At 37.9% G+C, this 20,498-nt stretch overlaps 1 protein-coding gene across 1 annotated transcript in view; it reads left to right on the top strand.

Annotated features, from left to right (window-relative positions):
- The window catches only part of GRID2 (glutamate receptor, ionotropic, delta 2), a 992,360-nt gene extending 972,383 nt beyond the window's left edge, over positions 1-19,977 (top strand). Inside the window, exons 9-10 of the mRNA XM_006876921.1 lie at positions 14,646-14,886; positions 17,473-19,977. Of these exons, the coding sequence (XP_006876983.1) occupies positions 14,646-14,886; positions 17,473-17,895 (664 nt within the window). The 3' untranslated portion in view covers positions 17,896-19,977. The remainder of the gene's footprint in view (positions 1-14,645; positions 14,887-17,472) is intronic.
- The last annotated feature ends 521 nt before the right edge of the window (positions 19,978-20,498 follow it).

Genomic DNA, 20,498 nt, shown 5'->3' with positions numbered 1-20,498 from the left:
TGGTTAGGTTCTCATATTCCACTCATGCTCTTCTCCCTCTTTGGTCCTAGGGTCCTCTCTTACTGGAATGTAAGATTAACTACTCCCCCCGCACCCTTTATATTGCAAAATGCCTGCCTTTACAGTTGTGACATCACAATTAGTCATGGTAACAATTACTCACCATTGAATCAAAAGCATCCTATTCCCATCTCCTCTCACCAGACCCTGCTATATGGCAGACAAGATGAAAAGTATTCAGTGGGGATTTTACCTTCCCCCACACATTCTGAAACTAAATTCCCTCTTGAAAACTTATAATCCAGTAATTTAGTGACTTTATAGCACCCCTAGTTTAGATAGCCGATGTCTAATTTGCCCATCTCTATCAAGCTGTTCTGCAGGAGAAAGATGAGGCTTTCTGCTCCCATAAAGATTTACAGCCTTGGAAACCCTGTACAGGGTGTCTATTAGTTGGAACCGACTCCACGGCACATAACAACAACAATCAAGCCTGTGTACTCAGGAGAAATGTTTTATCTTTGATGTGAAGACTCCTTCCCTCTCCGTTGGTATTTTGAGCTACTACATCCAACAGTATAGATCAATTTCATCAAATGTAGCAATTTACACTTGCTTCCTTTAACAATTTCTTTATCTTCCTCTGGTAGAGCTCTTGTCATCAAGCTACCCAAGCTAGGTCAAATGAATACTATCTGCAAGTTTATATGTTCTTGTGCATCTCCCCCCACTTCATATCAGCTGGACACTTCACTCTCAGCTCTAGCCTTCTATAGTTAGGTTAATGTCTATAGGCTCAGGAGTTCCCAAGTCTTCCCAAACTCCAGACCAACCAACCTTTTCTCTTAGTCTATGAAACATGGTAGAACTCAGCCCATATCTTCATTACTGATTTTCCCTCATTTGCATGTAAATGTAGATCAATGCAGTTGCCAATGAACTTACATGCCTACTTGTGTATTCCCTTTGAGTTTCAATCTTGGAAGGGGGTTTGTCCTGATGGGACTTAATTGCTTGCCTTGATGGCTCCCTGGTGAACAGCTTGCTTGTTCTTGTAATAGTCAAACAGACTGCCATATTTTATTTGTTTTGTTTTTTTCCTGCTGGCCTTTCTTTCAGGCAGTATCTTTTGTTTCTCTAGCTGATCTGTGTTGGTCTGTCATACTCTTTCTTCCTTGATGGTCCTGGGATCTTCCATTTATGCTTCTGAGATGACTCCTTTTAAACTTAGAAAGAGAGCAAAACTAACCAATCCCAGCCTTAGAGTTTTGTACACCTTATTTGCATGGTCTCACCCAATCACTGAATACTGAAAGTTCCATGGACTGCCAAAAGAACCAATAGATCTGTTTTGGAAGAAGTGCAGCCAGAGTGCTCCTTGGAGGCCAGAATGGCTAAGCTTCGTCTCACCTACTTTGGACATATTGTCCGGAAGAAACAATCGTTGGAGAAGGATGTCATGCTGGGTAGGGTGGAGGGTCAGAGAAAAAGAGGAAGACCCCCAACGAGATGGATCAGCCAGGTGGCATCATTGATGGACTCAAGTGTGGCAGCAGTAGTGAGGTTGGCCCAGGATCGGACATTGTTTCGTTCTGCTGTGCATGGGGTCGCTATGAGTCGGTTCTGACTTGATGGCACCTGACAACAACAACAACAACAACCCAATCACTTGGTGGGAATTAGGAAGACTTTAGATAGAAAAGGCATTTCAAATAAATTCAAAGCACCACAATGCCACATAAGCAAATGAAGGTTCTAATAACCTTATTTCATACATGGCAGTAAGGTTGAACCCAGTGATGTCATAAGTGAGGCGTATGAAGATTATATTAGATAACAATGTCAGAGGGGGTAACACCAAAATGAATGTCTACAAAAAAATGTTTTCAGTGTCTCAGCAGAAATTCATTCTTTCTCATAAAAATATCTCTGTAGTTAGTTATAACATTTTTGTAACCCCAGTTTATATGTATCAATATACCTATTAGCCTAAAACTCCACAATAATTTACTTTTTGAACCTTTAATGTGTCCTAGTAAGAGCTGTCAGTGTTACTCAGTTACAATGGTTTTGAAACACATAGTTTTATCTGCATGTACTGTTGTTACTCTTGCTGCAAGTGTTTTTATAGATGCTGATTTTGTCAAAGTTTTTAATATTTTAGCTACAGAGTTGTATTAACTAGTATTTGTGAAACTTTATCAATAAATTCTTTGAGAATGAGGTGATAAAGGAAAGGAGAAAAATAAAAAAAGACGTCTGCTTAGTTGCCATTAATGTTGTAACTAATAATGTGTAATTCAGTGTAGAAAGTGTTTTTTAAAAACTGTATTAGTATTCATATGATCTAAGAAATATATTACATTTAAGCAATTTACAGCTATATTGATCACATTTTATTCTTGAATTAAAATTGATAGTAAGCATTACTAAGGCTTCTGTGTTTTCTGGTATGGGAAGGAAGGCTGTGAGAAGGGGGTGATGACCCCAATCCAAATGATGCCACTGGTCAGCTCTACTTTGAGAAGGCATCGCATCCCCAATTATACTTTGATGTATTCTAGCATCCAACCCTATACTACAAATGTTCTGCTATCCATAAGGTTTTCATTTGTCGACATTTTCAGAAGCAGATTACCAGATCCTTCTTCTCAGTATATCTTAGTTGAAACCTGCCCACCATGTGTAATCTTGCTGGTATGTCAAATACTGGTGGCATTGATTCCAGCCTCACAGCAACATGCAGGCCACCACAGCATAGCAGCATAGCACACTGAAAAATGAGCTGTGGTGGTGGTGTGGCATCAAGTCGGTTCCAACTCAGACACACTCTGTGTAAGGTTTCTGAGCCTACACATTTTTACAGGAGCAGAAAACCTGATCTTTCTCCCATGGAGTGGCTGGTGGATTCGAGCTACTGATCTTGAGGCTAGCAACCCAACGCATAATCCATTATATTACCAGGGATCTTTGAAAGATGAGTGGTGATGCATTAGTATGCTTCGTTGAGAGGATAGTGGAATTAGAGTGATAATCTCTGGTGCTAAAAGAGACTCTGATTCATTCTGATAACAGGACTTTAAACAAGTCCTTTCATGTCATACAGCTATTTAGTATGAGGATCTAAAGCATGTCCTGGTGTAGCACTGTGGGCTAATGCATCAGACTGCAAAGTCATTTAAACTGCAAGGTCGGTGGTTCAAGCTCACCAGCTGCTCCTTGGAAACCCTATACAGGGTTGCTATGGGTCGGAACCAACTTGAAGGCACAACAACAACAGCAAAAGCAAGTCAGCAAACTACAGCTAACAGGTCAAATTTGGCCTGGTTTTGTAAATAAGGTTTTATTAGGACATAGCCATACTCATTTGTTTACATATTGTCTATGACTGCTATTTCACTATGAGGGCAGAGTTAAGTAGTAGTAACAGAGACCATTTTGCCTACAAAATTCTTAAATATTTACTGTCTTGTCTTTTACAACACATATAAGCTTTGGAATATTAGATACAATTTTTGAACTTATTTAAAGTACCATTCATTTATATGATCTCAGGCAATCTTAGTGGATTGTATTTAGAGCAACTGGCATTTTATTCAACTAGCTATAAGAACTAGCAAAAAGTTCAATTTAAACAAAAGAAATAGCTTCTATGTTTCCCTTAGGCTATATGGTATTATTAAGGTATTAGATGTTATCAATACATATTTGTTGCTTCTAATGCTACTAACTGATCACTAAGATATTTTCCTTAAGGAAAAAAAATCAGCTAATGCCTGATTAATAGGAAGTTGATAGAATTTGTTTTTACAGCTCAGATGTTCAAACTGAGATATCAGATATGCCAATCAGATCACAAATACACTTAATTGGATGCTAAAATCTGATCTTTGATAAGTACTTTTGCTTTCATCGGCGTTTACCTACATTTTGTAAGACCCAAATGAAGGAAGCGATGAATGAATGAAAACATATTGAGCTGACTTATTCCTGAAAAAATAGTCTGCATAATTGTATTAATTCTTTTTCAGTGACTATGGAAAGAGCAAAATTTTGTGGGAGCCCTAAAAATGAACTTAATAGTGTGGTATTCTAGATCAAAATAGATTAACTTGGTGTGTTCAAAAATATTTTTTCAAAATTCTCCAAATTTCTTTCTTAGTGATAAGTGATGTTACATCTTGATAAGTAATGGAACTCTATCCTAAATATCGTAACCATCCAATCATGGTTACATGAAATTCATAAGTCTGTAGTAGATATATATATTTTTTAGAATATTAAAATAGTGTTTGTTCATTCTCACCAATCTCTGCCTCCAGGTTGCCTCAATACATCCAAATCAAAGAAATGCTTGGCAGCTACAGATCATAAAGTTTCAACCACTTTGTATCCAGAATTTCCTTTTGTTATTATGGTCCAAGAAGCCTGATTGCTTAGGGTTAAATGAGGCTGTGCAGGAGTGGAAATAAAAGTCCATCTTTCTACTCAGTTTCTAGCAGCAGACAGGGGGTGATGGAATATGGGCAAGTGTGAGGGTATTTGATAGATTGTAAGACACATCAGAGGTAGAGGGTCTGATTCGTCCCTTCCCATGAGGACCTCAAAGCGGGCCTCGCTGGGCACACCAGCTTCTCTATCAACAGAGAAGGAGTCAAATGGTTGAGAAATCAGAGCAGCATGGTCAGGAAAAAACAAAGTTCTGTCTTCATTCCCAGGCTCCCATTGCTCCCAGTGGTGTGACAGGGACCTGACTTGGAACCCTCCATGGTTAGTGACATGGTGATACCATAAAAGTGTCTGAAATGCTACAAAATAGTCATGGACTGGCTGAAGAAAATGGCAGGGAACATGCAGCTACTCAGATAGCCAAAGGAGGCCAAATCATCAGAATGGAGTTAACACACCATGAAGTGGCTGAGAGATCTTTTTTTTTTTTTAAGTGAGTCAACTTTCACAAAGTTAAAACTTCTACAGGTGGTAAAATCAGTCACCAATTACTGTCTAAGGACTGGTCCCAGCCATTTCATCCCTCAAAGAAAACTGCAAAAGCAAATCTAATGATCATCAAGAAGTCAGTAGCTCACTTACCCCAGATCTTAATATAGAGAACACAATGTTGAATGCCCTAAATCCAGATGCCATCTTGGAAAAGAACAAAGAAAAGGGGAAGGGATAGGAAAGATTGAGTAACTTCATAAAGTACATTGAGTTAAAGCTAAAGAGACATTTTAAATGACTGGATCAGATTAAATTTTAAACCCCATGGAGCTAAATTTAGATTTTGTTCTCACTGCTCAGCAGGCACAGCCCTCCTACAAAAGATCGATAGAGTTACAGAGGAAAGTTATATTTTCTTTGAATATCCAGATTATGTTGTTGTTGTCAGGTGCCATCAAGTCAGAACCGACTCATAGCGACCCCATGCACAGCAGAACGAAACAATGTCCGATCCTGGGCCAACCTCACTACCACTGCCACACTTGAGTCCATCAATGATGCCACCTGGTCAATCCATCTCGTTGGGGGTCTTCCTCTTTTTCTCTGACCCTCCACCTTACCCAGCATGACATCCTTCTCCAGCGACTGGTCTCTCCTGACAATATGTCCAAAATATGAGAGACGAAGCTTAGCCATCCTGGCCTCCAAGGAGCACTCTGGCTGCACTTCTTCCAAAACAGATCTATTGGTTCTTTTGGCAGTCCATGGCACTTTCAATATTCCCCTCCAACACCACAACTCAAAGGCATCAATTCTTCTACGATCTTCCTTATTCACTGTCCAGCTTTCACATCCATATGAGGTTATTGAAAATACCATGGCCTGGGTCAGGCCACCTTAGTCCTCAAGCTGACATCTCTGCTCTTCAATACTTTAAAAAGTTATGAATAAAATCACAATCATGCTACAATTATATTATTAGGTTTAGAGGAAACATAGATGACAGTTTTACTTGGGTTCTACCAAGTCTCTAAAACTAAAAGACTTAATTCTTCTCTAAATGTTGATGTTAAGTGTTGCCGAGTGGGTTCTAACTCACAGTGACCCTATATATAGGGTTTCCAAGGAGTGGCTGGTGAGTTTGAAACACCGAACTTGCAGTTCAAACCAAACTTGCAGTCAAGTGCTTATCCTTGCATATTAAAATCAGTGTGACATAATGGAGGGAAATATGTTGAAAGACAGAACTGAGTTTTGACCCAATTAATTAGTTAATATCTCTTCATCACAGCTTCCCAACAGATGTCTCTTGGCTGCTATATTAGGATATTGCTAAAATATTGATCCCTTCTGCTCAGGATAACCAAGGCTAAGCCTGAGAAAACGGGAGCCTCTTCACCCCACTACCCCCGCCTCCCAGTCCCATCCTGAAATCTCTATGATAAACAGTTATCTATGCTGTGCAGAACCTTGTTGATTGTGTTATATTATGAAAATTTGAAAGAATCACTGCTTCATATAAAGAATGGAGGAGAAGGGAAGGTGAACAATATAAGTGATGTCTGTAGCCCTTTTCATTATAATTGTTCATGTTGTTATGAATGTAAAGCCAACTGGTGTTGGTACTGGTGAGACGTATGTACCAGAATAGGTCCAAAGAAAGAATGGTAGTCACACCTGCTAGCAATAGTAATTCTAGGTTTTCCGTCTTGATAGGCTTCTAAATGACAAACAGTTATTGATATTGCTGTTGTTAGGTGCTGGTCAGTTATTTCTGACTCATACTGCCCTGTCCCTTGCCATCCTGACAATCACTGCTATGTTTGAACCCACTGGTAACAGCCACTGTGCCGATCCACCACGTTGATGGTCTTTCTCTTTTTCAATGACCCTCTACTTTACCAAGCTTGATGTCCTTCTCCAGGAACTGGTCCCTTCTAAAAACAATGCTGGAAATGTTTTATATATGGTTTCATCCATTCTTACCACAATAAACCTCAAAAATAAGTAATTTATTATCCTCATCCTGGGGCAATAATCATACTCATTCTAGTCACAAGAGGACCACAAGAAGTTTCCACAAAACTCATCTTAGAAAAGAATTCCTGCATTTATTTTTTCTTAAATCTCTTATTGCTCCTAATCTCTTTCTCAGAAGAAGTCACTGAAAAGACAGGTATCATTTTTCTCAGTTAATCATTATTTCTTTTCAGTTGGCTCACCAGGGATTTACCTAAGGCCTTGATGATGTAGGAAGAAGTCTCTTGACAGCCATCGTGTTCAAGGCAAAGTTGAAGTTATCTATGTGGGATTCAAAATTTGCCTCCATCTTTCAGCAACCCGTTTTGTTATAAATAGATTAATTTAAAAATTAACTCCTAGAGTAATGATTAAAGATGGTAAGTGGTCAATAATTAGTGTAATTCCCACACCCAAATCAGCCTATTATCTTCAAAGTAAGTAAAGAGCTTTAAAGATGAATGCCTCAAAACTGTTGAGCATTTTTATTTGAATATGAAAGCTTCCTTCCTCTGCTTGCCCACTCCCTTCCTGTGAAATGTGCTCATTTATATCAATAAAAGATTTAATGCATGCAGAACTGATTTATTAACCATTTTGAAATTGTAGTTAGTTTTTATGGACTTCAAGATTTTTCTGTTCAGTGAGATTGCAAATGTTTTAACACTTTTGGACAGAAAAAGGAAATTCTAAGTTCTTCTTAGTGAACCCATCACCCATCATTCACTGATACGTATGGAAATAAGACAAGGGTTTCAAAAAGTTCATGGGAAAAAAATTATATTATCTTTCATTCCATTTTCCCACAAACTTTTGAAATTTATTTGTGTGGTTGCTAACCAAAAGGCTACAGGTTCAAATCCACTCAGATGCACCTCAAAAGAAAGGGCTGGCAATCTACTTCTGGAAAACAAACCATTGAAAGCCTTGTAGAGCACAATTCTACTTGTACACACCTGGGGTGGCCATGAGTCAGCATCAACTCTAATGCAACTGGCACTGGTACTGGTAAAAAATATGTACCAGAACAGGTCCAAAGAAAAAACGACAGCCACACAGACTGGCAATAATAATTCCAACTTTTGAGTTTGGGAAATGTAGTAAGTGCCAAGCAATGGTTCTCGTTGTTAAGTGCCATAGAGTCTGTTCCGACTCACAGCTACCCTGTATTGGGTTTCCAAGGAGCGATTGGTGTTTGAGCCACCAACCTTGTGGTTCAAACAGACCTTGCCATCCAGTGCTTAATCCCACAGCGCCACTCCAGGTAGCGATGCCTCATTATATGACTTCCTTAATTCTCACCACAATAACCCTAAAAATTAAATATTTTCTGTTATCACGCTAAGATAAATTGGCAGGAATTTTTCTAGTTGCTCTCCAAGATGCGGATTTTAGCCATCATATTCTAAAACTTACTAGCTGCACTTCTAATGGTTTTAGTGTACACATCCCCAAGAAATCTATACTTTATGCATTTCAGATTCTCAGAAGTGTAACTTTAACTGCCATAACAATTTGCTTCCTGTGAGCAAAGAGTGCCATCTTGTGGATATTATACAAAATTGCAATCATTCCTTGGGACTCACTTAAAGTTGTTTCCTTTTGCTCATTAAGAATTTTCTAACTACATTCTTTCACTGCCAATAACACAAAAGTTAACTTCCTCTAGGGCTGTTTTTCAGTCTCACACACATACAATAAAAAAGGAGTTGTTATTCGTTGTTAGAGCCATACAGTCAGTTCCAACTCATAGGGACCCAGTGTAAAGTTTCTAAGGTTTTAAATACTTCCCAGAGCAGAAAGACTCATCTTTCTCCAGCAGAGCGATTGATGGACTCTAAGGAGCTCTGGTAGCGTAGTGGTTATGAATCAGCCTGTGAACCGCAAGGTCAGCAGTTCGAAACTACCAGCTGCTCTGCGGGAGAAAGGTGAGGCTTTCTGCTCCCGTAAAGATTTATAGCCTCGGAAACCCTGTCCAGGGTCGCTATGGGTCAGAACCTACTCGACGGCACTTACTAACAACAACAATCATCACTGACCTAGTGATTTGCAGTCCAGTGTTTATCCTACAGAACTTTTTTGAGGGGTGTGTGAATTGATTGATAGTGTACATGAGAGAGCTTCATTTTTAACTCATTCTATCATATTTTATTTCATTGAAATGATTACAATCCTCTCCTTGCATCATAATTCAACTGTATTTGCTTCCATTCTCTCTGCTTTTTGTTTTTGTTTTTATTTAATGTACACAAAAAACACTCAAGGGTACATAACCAAATTTAAACAACCAAAGGGCATATTCTGCAAACCTGCCTCCTAGCCACCAGCACACAGCGTTTCCCTTTCTAAGAGTCTAGAGCCCTCAGCTGTTCTATCTCTCCATGGCCTCATCTCTATCTCCATCTCTGGTGTTGCTGCTTCTTTGGATAGAGTCCCACATTCCACTCCTGCTCTTCTCCCTTGATGGTCCTAGGGTCCTTTGTTTCTGGACTATATGATTAACTACTCCCCATTTTATGTTATGAAACTTCTACCTTTACAGTTGTGACAATCACAATTAGTCATGATAACAATTACTCACTGTTGAACCATAAGAATCTTATCCCCTTCTCCTTTTACCAGACCCATTTAGACAAGATGAAAACTATTCAGTGGGGATTCTACCTTCCCCCTGCACACTCTGAAACTGAAGTCCCTCTTGAAAACTTGTAAGCCAGTCACTTTGTGCCTTTATTGTCCCTCCCTTCCCCCCCCCCCATTTTATGTAGCCAATATCTAGGTTGCTCATTTTTATCAACCCTGTGTACAGAGGGGATAAGATTGATCCTTGATGTGAAGACTCCTCTCTCAGTTGATATTTTGAGCTACTACATCCATAAGTATAGGTCGATTTCATCAAATTGTAGCAATTTACACTTTTTTCCTTATCAAAAATTATTTTTTAATCTTACTCTAATTTGAGTTCTGATCATCAAGCCATCGAGGCTAGGTCAAATGGATACTGTCTGCAAGTTTGGGTGTTCTTGTGCATCTTCCCTCACTTCATATCAGCTGGATGCTTCCCTCTCAACTCCTGCCCTCCATGGCTATGTCCTTGTCCATGTGCTCAGGAGTCCACAGGTCTCATCATACTTCGGACCAACCAGCCCTTACTTTTCTCTCTCTCATCTCTAGGTCTACTACAGTCTGTGGAATGTGGTCACACTCAGCCCACATCTCATTGCTGCCTTTCCCCCACTTCTACTCACCAGTAAACCAGTGTGGTCACCAGCAAACTTACATGCCTGCTCAGTTCCATATGAGTTTCAGTCTTGGGAAGGGGTTTGTCCTGAAGGGACTTGATTGCTTGCCTTGATGGCTCCCTGGGGAACAGCTTGCTTGTTCTTGTGGTAGCCAATCAGACTACTGTTTTTTGTTTTTTATTTTTCCTGCTCGTCTTTCAAAAAGTATTTTCTGTTCCTCTAACTGTCCAGGGTCAATACAGAGCTACTTTTAAATATCTGAAAAGAACTGAGGAGTTCTATGTATCTCTGTGTATCCTCAAATATGCTCTTTTTATATATGCTCTGTGTATACCCAAAGATGAGGCCTTTAGGCAATTTCTTAGCCAGCTGTGCTACAGTGACTGTGAGATGAGCATTATAAAGACATCTGCATGACAGGTGATACTTGAAGGCACCAAAGTATACCCTTCATTTCTTCTGTTCAATAAACCCCCATCACCTAGTTTGTTGTTGTTGTTGTTAAGTGGCAACAAATCACTTCCAATTTATAGCAACCCTGTATTAGGTTGAACTTGTGGTTTAAACTGACTTTGTAGTCAAGTGCTTTATTCCACAGTGCCACACCTAGTTTATTGAACCTAAAAAATCTTCAATTAAACAAATCCATTTGATTTAAGTATAATGTGTATATTTCAATCATTATTTTTTAAACCAAAATATTTTCCAGTCCTACAAAAAAATAAATAAATAAGTAGACAGAGTCATTGAATAAAACATAAGGTTTCAAAACCACTGAGGAGGAAGAAGTCAAGAGTTGACAATAATTGATCTTGAATAACTAAGTAAATGAATGGATGAATATGAATGGAGGACATTAAAAAACAGTTTCACATGTGACCCAGACCAACCTGGCCGAACATCTAGTCTTAGTGAAACATGAACTTTGTATCCAAAAAAAGCCTGGCACCAAGTTGTTTTTCAAACATTCACTGAAAGGGTAGGTTCATAACAAAACAATGGAATTTATTAGAAAATTGTATCAATAACAAGAGATAAAAGTAGGCCATGAGGGGAGGATCCTTTTACATTTTCAATGTGCTTGGCAATATGGAGGATGGTGTGTATGCATTCTGGAAAAGGGGGAAGACACAAATCAACCAGCCACAAATAGTAATAAATGATGACAAATGCTAAGAAGGAAAAAAATCTTACACATCCCAGATACTGACCAATATAATGCAGAAAGAGTTGGAGAGCAGATAAATACAGGACCTCATTTTATGCCTTCCTATATTCATTTGGAGTCCTGGTGTAGCACTGTGGGCTAATGCATCATATTGCAAAGTCATTTGAACTGCAATGTCGGTGGTTCAAGCTCACCAGCTGCTCCTTGGGAACCATATACAGGATCGCTATGGGTCGGAATCAACTTGATGGTACTTAACAACAACAACAAATATTCATTTTGTGCCTATTTATAAATGCAGTTACAGTTTCCTTTCTATAAAAAAAATTAAAATGTTATCATTTCAAATTTAAGAAAAAATAATCTTTCAGAGATGAATAACTTTTTCTTTCAAGGTATTCGGTGGTACCTGATTAAGCGCCAAACTGAAAATTCTTATACACATCAAGGGTTTTCCAAGATCAGTTGAATGGAGGCATTCATAGACAGGCCCAGCAAGCAACTTAGATGCTATAATTATATATGTATAAGATTCCTAACATAGCGCCAGGTATTTGGATTGAGAAATCATTTTTCAAGTGTGTTCCTCAAAGACCTAGATTTGGGTTACTGGAGGTGAAAAGTAAGAAAAGAGGAAATGCAGGTTGTATTTTTTACAGGTCTTGGTAGAGCCATTATTGGCTAATACATTTGTAAGTCACCAAAAGGCTGTTTTCAAAGTTAATGTCTGCAACAATTTTTCTTTAAGAGTCCCTCTAGGAGCTAATTTCCCATAAATCTTACTTCTGGAAATTCTAGAAAATACTGGTTTTTAGTCTGTGGCAAAGGCTGGAATAATGGTGATTAATATTAATGTAATCCATTAATAATTATAATTACTTTAATAAATTCAATTAATCAAATTATCTGCTTTCTTATTAAATACTCTGGGGCAACAGAACTTTTGTTGTTGTTGTTGTTGTTAAGTGCCAAGGAATCTGTTATGACTCACAGCTACCCTGTATAGAGTTTCCAAGGAGGGCTGGTGAGTTTGAACTACAATCAACCTTGTGGTCCACAGCACCAAATCAATTTCATTAGAAGACAGGAGAAAAAGTATAAGTGTGGGGAAGGATGCAATGTTTTGTTGATCCTAAAGTAGTGCACATGAAGCACAAAGAGGGAGAGGTGGAAATAGCCAAAAATACAATAATCTAGGTCTACTAGAATGGGTCTTACTCTAATTAAAATCCTCTTCCTTGTCCATCCTGCTCATTTTTCCAGACATATGGATGGCATGAAACAATTAAGAAGGTTGTCTACCACCTACAGTGAATAATTTTTCAAAATTGCCAGGTGTTCCACGGGAGAAAGATGAGGCTTTCTGCTCCCGTAAAGACTTACAGCCTCGGAAACCCTGTACAGGGTCGCTAGGAGTCGGAACCAACTCTACGGCACATAACAACAACAACAACAGTGGATAATTTACCCCCACTTCTAGATAGTTTAGTTCTCCGAGATCCTGAGCAAGAGTACGAAGGCAGGTACACAAATCCTAACCGTGGAAAAATTATAAATCAAGCTAAGAAAATGCTAGATAAAATGTATTCACACCTGCATAAGCAGTGGGACACCAGGTTTGAATTTTGAGTTTGAGATTGGAGCTCTGCAAGAACCCAAGGCTCAAGAAGTCAGCGTGTGGCTCAGTCTCTTCCTACCTTGGGCTCTGTGCTGCCTAGTGAAGAATCTCCCACACCCGAGCTCTTACAGCCCATCTCTGTGCACACTTTCAGCAAACCCTGCTCCTTAAACTAATGATGCATCCTTAGCTGAGGAGTCTGCTTTCAAGAAGTACTTGAGGAATAGGCCTTCAAGGGCTCGGAAAGTGCACTCTCAGCTCTTTGGTCAGGAAAGCCCATGGTCCTGAAGATGATGCAGACTGTGAGCAGGCACATCACCTGACCCTCCTTGTCCTATGAGACAAGGTGCATATGCAGAAGGGCCAGAGCTAGGCATGTCTCAGGTGGGTCTAAGGAGTAATGGTTGTTACTGTTGTGTAGTGTCGTTGAGTCAGTTCCGATTCATAGCGACCCTGTTTAGGGTTTTGAACCGCCGACCTTGCAGTTCAAACCTTCCTTGTAGTCCAGTAGTCAAAACCTCCATTTAAAGAGGTTGGCAGTGGTGGGGTGGGGAGGTTAAGGACATTTGTCATTTGCATTTAACTTCTTTTTGAAAGTCTGTGTTCAACTTTTCTTCTTGTTCACCAAAGTAAGATGATTTTCCCTTTGGCATTAAAAGGGAAACGAACTCAGTCAGCTGTGTGAAAAACTAAAAACGATGTATTTTATCAACTTCAAACTGACCCCAAGGCTTTCTCCCACACTGTGTTAAATAATAGAAGTCTTTTTAATTGAATTTCTTTGTCTGTAACATATGCTGGGCGATATTATGTCAGCGTCTTGCTCTTAGCAGCAAAACGTTCTTTATAAAAGCGTTAAGATCCAGAGCATCATTCTGTAGGGAAGGAGCCCAGAACGGCAGCAGCTTGAAACCACATAAAAACAGTGCTTCTGAAATGTAATTGTAAAAGCACATTGGAGCAAACTGGCGGGAGTGGGTGGTTGGGTGGGGGGTAGTTCTAATTATAGAATTACACAACAACAAAAAAAAGAAGCCAGAGAAAGGAAGAATCGATGAGGGAGAAACAGGACAAGGGAAGGAAGGAAACAACTTTGTCTATTAAAAAAAAAAAAATTTAAATATAGCACTTGTGGAGTTATTCCAGCTCACCGTGACCTGGTGTGTGTCAGAGTAGAACTGTGCTCCACAGAGGTTTCAATGGCTGTTTGGGTTTTTTTTAGAAGTACATTGTTGTTGTTAAGTGCCAGAGAGTCAGTTCCAACACATAGCGACCTTGTATAAGGTTTCCGAGGATTGACTGGTGAGCTTGAACCGCCGACCTTGCGGTTCAAACTGACGCTGCAGTCCAGCGCATTAACCCACAGCGCCACACATGTCAAGCCTTTTTTCCAAGGCATCTCTGGGTGGGATCAAACTTATAACCACCTTTTGACTGCCACGTACATTAACCTTAACTGTTTGTACCGCCGTACTGTTTGGTTCTAATGTCTTTAGAATCCAAGCAATAATGTTTTTGATTTCCTAGCATTTCCTCTGCAAGCTAATCTGTAGATTCATTTCCCCTTGACAGTTGCTATCCTTTAAATGTGGAAGCATATGGGCCAAGGCAATAACTAAGCCTGCAGTAACAAAGAGTTGTGTTCTTTACCCCCAAGGATTCTGGAGCTTCAGCAGAACGGTGACATGGACATCTTGAAGCACAAATGGTGGCCTAAGAATGGCCAATGTGACCTGTACTCCTCAGTGGACACAAAGCAGAAAGGAGGTGCTCTGGACATAAAGAGCTTTGCAGGAGTTTTTTGTATCCTGGCTGCTGGCATTGTCCTCTCCTGCTTTATAGCCATGCTGGAGACGTGGTGGAACAAGAGGAAGGGCTCTCGTGTCCCATCAAAAGAGGTATTTGATTGAGAACTTCCTCTCTAAGTTGAATCAACAAATGGGCTGTGTTTCCAGAAAAGATAACCTCAAGAAAGATAACTAAGTGTTAGGGGTGGTTCATGAGAAACCGTTTCTTCTTTCTCTGAAGATGGAAAATAAATTTGTGAAATGTAGAAATTGATAAGACAAACACCATTCTCTGCTTTAGGACGTTTAGATAGATGAAGTGGAGACTATAGACTAATAATTACGTGTGCTATAAAGGGTCTTGAAATTCTCCCAGATGGCAGGATAAACTTTAATCCAGTAATTCTTAAAGCTTCTGATTCCTTTGACCAATTCACAAAGATGCTTACCATTTAATTTCAATTAGTTGTTTTCCTGAACATGAACTGCCTGTGTCTCTAAGACTGGTATCTAAGAAATGGAAGACTAAAGTAAAGTAATCAGAATTTAATCTTTGCCACCTGTGGCTGGTTCCCTTTATCTATATGTGAATCTATTAGAAGTGATGTTATGTTTTGGGGTCTTTGATGGTCCCAGTTTACCAAACCCAGATTGTAGATTCATCCAGAATTCAATGTTAATCCTTCTCATTGTATTTAGCTGAAGTCCAGAGCCATATTCATTTTGCTTCAAGAGCTTTGAAACAATTACTGCAAAGTTACACATAATATCTCTTTTAAAGAGGCATAAAAAATATGAAATCTATGAATTAACAGAAAAATAATGAAGTTCACCTACTTGATGCATTTATCATATATTTACTAGAGCAAAAGGGTGAAGGTATTTAAAATAATGAAATCATACCACTAAAACTTGACAAATTGAAATTCAAAATTTACCTGAGTTTGCTGAAAGATTTGATTTGCTGAATGGTTTCAAAGTAGGGCCGTTTTAATACTTACCATAACTTGGACTCGGGATAGCTAAATGATGCCTAGCTGGTTTCTCAGTGGAACTACTTTCATGCATAAATCAATATGACTTCTCATGTGCATAGGCATTTTTGCATGCTAATATGTTCTTTCAAACACTATTTTCTAAAATAGTTTAAGGATTCCTTCCTACCACCTGATATTCAACATTATTCAGCACATTTTTAAGGAAAGTTTGGCTTAGTAAATATAAATTTTAGCCTTCTACTTATTTCAATTATCACAAATTCTAAATTGGTGGAGTATGAGTTAAAAATGAATCTGGTTTTATTTCAGTATTTGCTTTGTGGAATAAACTCCAGGTCCCTATGTTGACTTTGAAACAATGCGAAAGACCACATTAATGTGGGCTTTCATGTTCTCAAAAATCTCAAAATTAAGTCCTCTTAAAGCTCCTGATATTTTGAATTACTATATATGATATTAAATGTTTGCATTATTTTATCTATTGACGGATGACTAGAATATCGTTGCTGTGGGAACTATAAAATTTGTATCTCTCAACCCTCCAAATTATCACTGATAATACTGCATTATGGATATTTCATTGGATTTTGAAATGAGAGAGATAAGGAAGAACAGTGATGCACATCAAAATATTTTTCACCAAAGAACACTATAATAGTACAATGAAAAAACTCGATTTTGACTCATAACAGCTAATCTAGACCCTGTGAACAAATATTTTCTCCTCTTATGATTAATAGATGGGCTTGAATCCTCACCAGTTTCATTTCTTGTGCTTGGCTATAAATAAAACTGGTAACAAGAGCAGTTTTATTTTATGTAAATTTTCTTTTTAAAATATTGCGCTTTAGTGGTTTTTTTTAAAGTGAAAATCTTGAGATGTATGAATTGGTTTCAACCCCCAAAATCTGAGATTCCAGGTTTTTTGTTTTTTAAGCACCTTTCTCACCAAGATACTATTAGCATAATTCAAAGTATCTTTGTTTTAGAAGCCATTTAACATAAATCAGGTCATAAACTAAAGTTGTCACCCATATATGCTGACTTTATGAGGTCTCTAAAAGTCCTGCTTACCTCATAAAGTTGTCTCATGCAGGTGCTAGGTAGCTAAAGTGTATGAAATTCTACCAGTAGAAGTTGATTCTTTTGTGTTGAGTGTTACCTTCTATAACAATCTCATATATCTCTGACCTATGAAAGAATGAGTGGTGGAAAGGAATAAAAATTCAACTTGAAATGAGACTGTCTTTAAGAGAAAGCATGTGTAAAGAAGTCGGGGTCAAAGGGGTGGGTATGAGGTGCTCAAGCCCTACTTATTCTTTTTAATTTTTTCCTATGCCTGTCCCTTCCCTTACAGAATGGCCATCACCCAGCTACTGCCCCTATGTCTTTGTAGTTGCATGTGGTGTGTGCTCAATTTAGAACTTTTACTGAAAGAAAAATACTCATTACAGATAACCTATATTCTAGAAGACAGGGATCATCTTAGAATCATATTGGTATGCCCAGAACCTAACACAGTGCCTGGCTCATATTAGGTGCTCAATATACATTTGTTAAATGGAAAAAAAACAAAAAACCCTAAGTTCAGTTAATTACATATCATGTTTGCTGAACTACTTTTTTTTTTTTTTTTTTTTTTTTAAACCATGGGAGCTAGTACTGATGAGAACCTTATCTTCTTTTTCTTCATCTCCAGGATGACAAGGAAATTGACCTGGAGCACCTCCATAGACGTGTAAATAGCTTGTGCACAGATGACGACAGCCCCCATAAACAGTTTTCCACCTCGTCAATTGACTTGACCCCTCTGGACATTGACACTTTGCCAACACGACAAGCACTGGAGCAAATCAGTGATTTCAGGAACACTCATATTACCACAACAACCTTTATCCCAGAGCAGATCCAGACTCTTAGCCGCACACTGTCAGCTAAAGCTGCCTCTGGTTTTGCTTTTGGCAACGTGCCAGAGCACCGAACTGGCCCTTTTAGGCACAGGGCACCTAATGGGGGCTTTTTCAGGAGTCCTATAAAAACAATGTCATCTATTCCATACCAACCAACTCCTACTCTGGGGCTCAATCTGGGTAATGACCCAGACCGAGGCACCTCCATATGAGCAGCAGACAAAATCTCTTCACTGTTTCTTTTTTAGGACTCCCTTTGCAAGGAGCAACTGTAATATTGTGGGACTAACATGGATGTAACATTGAAAAAAAAAAATCAGGATTATTAGTAACAATTCTAGTTCTTTCTCCCCACCTTTACTCTCCTCTACTTCTTTGTCTCTTTTTCCTTTCTTTCCCTTACATTTTTTTTCCTCTACTTTTTCTTTTCATTATTCAACTTGATCCCCCAGAATATAGCATACTAGAATCCTATTAGTCCGCTTTTCATATACTGTACTTCAAGTATAGGAAATGTGCACTGAGTATACTAAAAGTATATACAGGATTAATTTTACATAAAGGCCTCTTACATAACACTTCTCTATTTTTAAAAATATAATTGCAATAACTTCAATCTTTTTACATTCTTCTGCTACATCCATACAATACTCCACTGCTGTTGAGTGTCCTTTAAATGTGGACCAAAGGCAACCCCTGCAGTGTTTCTAAAACAATTTAAAGACCATTCAGGCCACATAATATGAGAATGCAATTTTGTAGGATTACAAAAAAGCCATTGCTATGCCAGTCAAGACTACAGTTTAAACTACTCTTGCACTGCAACAGTGCATATGACCTTTATGTGATTGTACAGTATTACAAGTTTTTTCTTATGTACAGTAAACTTTATCATATGGCAAAAGCCTCAACTATGTTAAATAAATTAGTATCACATATATATGCACCTATATAATGTGTATATATATATATAAAGGCAGCCATTGCTATTGCAATTCATTTAATAAAGCTTTAGTTTTAAAAACAATTAAGTATTGTATACAGGAAATATGTATAGTGCAGGGGGTCTTTTCAGTTAGAAAAGGCAGGTTGCTTTAATGTTATTCTGACACGCATTGTTTGCCAACAGAGAATATTTTATACTTTTGTTATGGAAACATCCAGGGCAATTTAATATTTGTTCCTAGATGTAACTCATTTGAATAGGTTTTGCATTTTGTTATCCAGCAGTGTATAAGGCTAACCTTGATCATATTACTTTTAATTAATTATCTAAATGGGAAATGCTATTAGCTGAACCACATCCACCACAACACATAAGCGCTCAATAGGAGTTTAAGCATAGATCATTGAAGGTTAGTAAATTCTCTTCCAAAGCAGTAAGCCAGTCAATACAATAAATGTAGTGAGGGGGAGGAGCCCTTAAAAACTATTGATGTGGCCTTAATTACTGTCATGGTATCCTAAAGGAAAAAATATATATATATATAATAAACATACTGGGCTCTCAACGTAACCCCCCCCTTTTTTATTCAGTTCTATCTGGAGGAGTTATGTATTTTTTACGTTAGTGCCAAGTGTATAACAAAATGACGACAGCAAAAACAGTGCCTGTTTGTGCACAAACCCTTTTAAAGTAGCATTCATACCTGTTAGAAATGTAGAATGAACTTTGTTTGTAATCCTTACATTAAAATGTGGTAAGTAGGAAGCAAGAACTTATCCTGTGTTTTATGCAGCCATACACTTATTTTAATCTAATTCATTCCGTGACTAGATTGATATAGGAATCAACCTATGTGATTTGCTTTAGGAGAAAAATTTAAAGGTATATTCTTAAGGTATATTATATTTTGATGCTAATTCTGTTCTGGGGAGCATCTTGTACTGTCACTGTTTTTGTACTAAATCTTCAAATATTGTCTACTGTGTAAGGCAGAAAAATTTCTTATCATGCAAAGACCATATCGTTTCCAGGGTAACAAGTACCTAAGCGCATGCACAACTTGTTTTCCCTTGTAACATTCATGATCTCATTCTCAACTCTGATTTTAAAACAAAACAACAACAAAAAAAATCTTTACAACAAGCTATATAGGGACATACCAGATGTTGCAGTGATTTTAGCTATCAACAAACTGTTAACCATGTACAATATTTAAAATAGGCCTATTTTGATGTATTGCCTATTATACAAATACACAAAACCCTTTTTGGAGGCCTCAGTTATGAGTGGCAGAGCTTTCTGTGTATAATTTGTCTAAATAATTTGTCCAATAAAAATGTTTTCTAAACTTGCTCTCATGCATTTGAAGTCTTTAAAATTTGAAAGTGCTTACTCTCTCACAGATTGAGCTGAGTTTTTCTGCAAGTTTATCTTGAGTTCATCAAAGTATAAAACACTTTAAGATTTATTGGTGAAATGATGCCAGAATGAGTGTGGCCCTAAACCAGTGAAAGACTGCCTTTTTACTATTTGGGACTATTTGAAACAAGAATTTATTTTATTTTCTTCTTGGAAACTCCTGTAAGCAATTTTATGGGGAGATACTTAGTTTGTTTCATATAAACAATGTATTGTAGTATATAACAGGATAAAGGTTTATTGCAAAAAAATAAATAAATAAAAAACAGCAAACAAATCTTAGGATTTATTTATGAATAATTGCTTTGCTGCTAGAGAAATAGAGAAATCATGCTGAATCTATTAATTTGAAAATTAATTTACATCCCAAGTTTATAAAAAAGAGTTATTTTCCACATTTGAACAACATTAGATTCTTCTAATATTTGACTCTCCCAGTAGATACTAATA

The sequence above is a fragment of the Chrysochloris asiatica genome, unplaced genomic scaffold (assembly GCF_000296735.1).
Source record: "Chrysochloris asiatica unplaced genomic scaffold, ChrAsi1.0 scaffold00427, whole genome shotgun sequence".
NCBI classification, from domain to species: domain Eukaryota; kingdom Metazoa; phylum Chordata; class Mammalia; order Afrosoricida; family Chrysochloridae; genus Chrysochloris; species Chrysochloris asiatica.
This window is presented reverse-complemented; position numbering and strand designations above follow the sequence as displayed.